The sequence below is a fragment of the Poromitra crassiceps genome (genome assembly GCF_964638095.1).
Source record: "Poromitra crassiceps genome assembly, chromosome: 28".
NCBI classification, from domain to species: domain Eukaryota; kingdom Metazoa; phylum Chordata; class Actinopteri; order Beryciformes; family Melamphaidae; genus Poromitra; species Poromitra crassiceps.
In genome coordinates this window covers 4,995,024-5,000,023 of record NC_139651.1, presented here as the reverse complement: position 1 = coordinate 5,000,023, position 5,000 = coordinate 4,995,024, and the positions used below count along the sequence as shown (strand labels likewise).

At 44.5% G+C, this 5,000-nt stretch overlaps 1 protein-coding gene across 1 annotated transcript in view; it reads left to right on the top strand.

The window, feature by feature from the left end:
- The window catches only part of cemip (cell migration inducing hyaluronidase 1), a 195,143-nt gene that overhangs the window by 81,850 nt on the left and 108,293 nt on the right, over nucleotides 1–5,000 (top strand). Inside the window, exon 2 of the mRNA XM_083662274.1 lies at nucleotides 3,565–4,136. Coding sequence (XP_083518400.1) covers nucleotides 4,082–4,136 — 55 coding nt within the window. The 5' untranslated portion in view covers nucleotides 3,565–4,081. The remainder of the gene's footprint in view (nucleotides 1–3,564; nucleotides 4,137–5,000) is intronic.

The window sequence follows — 5,000 nt, the reverse complement described above, 5'->3', positions numbered from 1 at the left end:
GACTAACGCTTGTTATTTCTTACAGGACCACTATACAGGACGCTGCTGTGGCATTGCCATATCGAGGCACTGATGACGAGATGATCTGAGGAGCGGTTGCTGTATGAGCAGATGATCTGCGGAGCGGTTGGTGTATCCCATTCATTCTCATGAAGACGGTCGCTAACAGGCCTTTATGTTCTCTGCCCCTGCAGCCTGGAACCGCCGACACTCAGGCTGGCATCTAGATAAGCTGATTCCCATTTGAGCTTTCAAAAACACAGTGAAGGTTTTGGAGGAAAATTCAATTCAAATTTGTAATTAGCTCCCGTAGCTAAATCCGTTTTTCCTGAGTTTATGAGCTATGAGCTACATTACATTACATTACGTCATTTTGGCAGACGCTTTTATCCAAAGCGACTTACAATAACACATTTTTGTCAGCAGTAGAGCAATCAACTATGCAACACAGTCTATGACAGCTACAACTTCTGAATGAATAGCGGTAAAGTTTAGTTTAGTGGGGGGGGTTTTTATATAGAGAGAGAGAGAGAAAGAACTTAGTTCAAGAAGGGCCCAGATGGAGCCTGAAAAGGTGTGTTTTTATTGTTTATTGTCTGCTTGTGTGTTGCCTGAGTACTCCTGTTGGTCTCTTAGGCATATCCTATTGATTCAGTCACCTATATGTTTCTGTGTTTCTGTGCTTTTAATTGCTTGCTGTGTTGAAACTGTCAACTGCTGCTTTCTTGGCCAGGGCTCCCTTGAAAAAGAGATCTTGTAAACTCAATGGAACTCACCTGGTTAAATAAAGGTTAAAGAAAAAGACTAGAGGACTGTTTCGTGGGATTCTGTAATCATGTTTTTTATATTAAATAAACTCAAGACATACAGACAGACAGACAACGCTGTTCTCATGCGTCTCATTTGCACCTAATGTGATTCACAGGGGTAAATGCACACTGCAGGGTTTGTGCCAAATTCAGCCACGATAGCCACCAGAGGCTAGCTAGCGAGTACAGTACAGTAGCTTACTAACTTGCTAGTAAGCTAGCTAGCTAATGGCCCTTCTGAATTCAAAAAAAGTTGTGGCTGTTGTTCTCCAGATTGCTAGATAATTTGGTTATTTGTTAGATTTATTTGAATTGAGTAAGTCATAATATTTTGATATGCCAATCTCCTGGGTAGATTTTACTTGGGATGGGAACATGGTGGAAACCAGGTTAACCATTATTATTATTAGTAGTAGTAGTAGTAGTATTAGTATTATTAGTATTAGTATTATTAGTATTATTATTATTATTATGCTGCTGCGGCACAGGAATTAATTTGCTGGTAGACAAGATCATCATATGATTCCAATACACACAAAATTACCTGGGAGGATTGAGGAATGTTGTTTACCAATGATTTCTATACAGCTGTGACCTGCGCTCTCACACACACACACACACACACACACACACACACACACACACACACACACACACACACACACACACACACACACACACACACACACACACACACACACACACACACAGCACACACACACAGCACACTTGCATGCACACACACCATGGGGAAGGTAACAGCTGGACAGAGATGAGGTGTGCTGGGGGGAGGATGAGAGAGGGACAAGCAACATTAGCGCCATCAAGTATAGCAACCAAACTGCATGAAATATAAGGCCGTTTGTGGCTCATTAAGCCTGCATGGGTCTGCACAGTGTAGCAGCACATGCTTGCTAAATGGGCCCGTGTACTAACAGCAGCCCGCACTGAGTAAATCCCACTGACTCTGTCACCCATGGCCCAATACTTAACTAATTAAACGATAAAATCAACCATGATTAATTACTACGGCGTTCCTCACACAGCTCTTTAGTGCTAAATTTCCACATTGCAGCATGAAGCCAATTAACATCTAATCAAAGCCAGCACTGGAATGCTGCGCAGTGTTTAGGGTTCGACTGATGTGGGTTTTTGAAGGCAGATTTTTTCAATTGTAGCTGCCAAAACCCAATATTTTCTTAATATTATCTTAATATAAAACAAACTCAGACACACACACACACACACAAAACACATACCAACATTACAACGTGGTGCTACCAGCGTAAGTGCTTGTAAGAGATGCTGTACATAAAATCCTCCGCAAGGAGTCCATGATAAATTAGCCGGGCGATTTATTCGTCGTTTCGAACCTCGTCCAAGTATACGCCAGGAACGGGTCCCAAATAGTTGAGAACTTCCTAACCGAGTTAATCAGTGGTTTTTTTTTGAATGGGCTTTTGGTCCGATGCCTGAAATAAGGACTGTCGTCTTCGGGAAGATAATCTCTCCAAATGGGGACCACTTCTATCATTTTTGAAGCGTCAATATGCAATCGCCAGAAAACACGATCGCCAGAAAAAACGCCTCAAAAAATAACATAGTCATGTTAATTTGTGATGATCTTTGCGAACACAAAGATCTAAAGTTTCATAAACTTTTGTCAGCCACAGACCTCATCTCCAGCATCTCACCAAAAACGCCTTCATTCAGAAAACAACAAACTAAATGGGGGTTTTTAGGGCTCATTCCTGTGGCTCTCGAGGCATGATGACTGAACACAGCTGTTCAATAGGGGGAACACTGGGATACATTACCGCCTTTAAATGATGGACACACTTTACAATAAACACAATTCAATGAGTGAAGTGAATGTGAAAATCTCATTCCACAGCATGCTTTACATGCCGTGAAATGTACGTGTTATCCACCGTTGCCAACTTGGCAACTTTGTCACTAGAGTCTTTTCCAAATGCAGCTACTGTTGCAGACGATGGGCAGCAATGTTATTAATGTGTTGACTCCCAAAGCATTATTTGCTGACAAACCTGTACGGCTGATGCTGCTGATACATTTGCATTAACTTATTTATTGTTCTTGATTTGGTTTCCAAATGAGTGTGTGACGTCATTTGGTGACTTGTAGCACGTGGACACCGACTGGCTGATATCTGATATTTAATAAAAAGCCATTGTCAGCCCCCAGATATCGAGTCCGACCCTTGTTACATCAGACTCTTGCTTGATCGAATAATAGAGAAATACAGTAAGCCCTGTAGGGCTTAGAGGGGCTTAGTTCTTACACTGTTCTTACAGTGTAGCAACCTAAGCCCTGTAAGGCTTAAGAGGGGCTTAGTGCTTACACTGTTCTTACAGTGTAAAGACTTACAATCAAAATGACAAAAGGCTTTGTGCTGGGCTGCGTGTCCATACAGGTTGATCTCCTTTTTATGGAACAATCCAAACGCATCTCGACTAAAGCCATTGAGGTGTTACTATTTGAGGCTTGCATCTCCCTTTTGCCCCGTGTGTGAGTTTTCTTTGATCCCGTGAAAAATGGTATAATCTCTTTGAAGATAAAACTGAAACCGACAACAATTGCTTCTGTCCTGAATGACAGGTGCCTGCAGCCACACGTGTGCATCAGGGAATCCCTTTGAAACGCCCATTTTGTACAGTACATGTGTTGCCGAGTGAAAAGTCCAAAAGTGGAATTTTAATGGGCTCCTCTTTTGCATTTCAATGTGTTGTTCCAGGTGCCTTTGGTTGGCTCCCGCTGTGAACTTGGCTGCCACCTCTCTGCCATCCCCCCCCCCCCCCCCCCCCACCTGAAGCCCACTCAGCGGTCTGCAGCAGCCTTTGAAGGCCTCGTCTCGGGTGAGAAGCCCCCTCTGAGGTTCTGCAGCAGCCATTGAAGGCCTCATCTCGGATGAGAAGCCCCCTCGGAGGTTCTGCAGCAGCCATTGAAGGCCTCATCTCGGATGAGAAGCCCCCTCGGAGGTTCTGCAGCAGCCATTGAAGGCCTCATCTCGGATGAGAAGCCCCCTCGGAGGTTCTGCAGCAGCCATTGAAGGCCTCATCTCGGGTGAGAAGCCCCCTCGGAGGTTCTGCAGCAGCCATTGAAGGCCTCGTCTCTGGTGAGAAGCCCCCTCGGAGGTTCTGCAGCAGCCATTGAAGGCCTCATCTCGGGTGAGAAGCCCCCTCGGAGGTTCTCCAACAGCCATTGAAGGCCTCATCTCGAGGGAGAACTTGCTCCGTCGTGGGCCGTAGGAGATGAAGACATGTGCTCTGTTTCTGGCAGCGTTGCTGCTGCCCAGCATCCAGGCAGGTGAGTCACTTGGTGCTTTTCATTGATCTAATCATTGTTTTTATTAAAAGGTGTGGGACACTTAACCTCCTATATACCAGGGGCCGGGTGCACAAATTTTCGGTTGCACAGGTTTCATTTGGCAGTGCCGACGCCGATGAGAGTAGTCTGTCTTTGACAACATTGTGATTGGCCGATCACCAATCCAATCACCAATCAAAACGATGCATTTGATGGGTCACAGCCCCTCCGAACTGCTCGTCAGTGGTGGACAGCTGATTCACATTCTGAGCAAAGCCCAAAAGATGCTTTTACCTCAATCTCTGTCGCAGACATTTAACCATGGATGTGGATCTATAATGGTAGCATCGTTTACTGGGAGTCATTAAGTCTGATGATTGAGCTGCATGATCGTGTTAACGGCCAAGCAATCTTTCAGTCCCCCGGAGCACCCCAGGGTGCAAACGCTGTTCCCTCATGATGATCCCATATTCCCAGACAATAATGACTCCATGCACACTCCTGCTTTAATAAACCGCGGGATGAAGTCAGACTCGCCCGAATAAAATGTTGTCATTGGGTAAATTTCTGCCATCCACGGATACATATATACTGTACAATCTCAAGGTACATTTGGAACAAAACTTCAAACCGTGCTGCTTTTCCAGCGTTAAATGCAAACAAATAAATAAATAAATAAAACAACTTTAACGTTGCTTATGTTTAGGTAAGTCAAACAACTTGGTAAACGTTAGGATTATGGTTTGGGTCAGGCTTAAATAACAAAAACATGAAATGTGACTTACAGTTCAAATGTAGACTTAGGAAACCCTGGGGGATCGAACACGGCGCTCCGGTGTGAAAGTGTTTCCCTCGATCCACCCC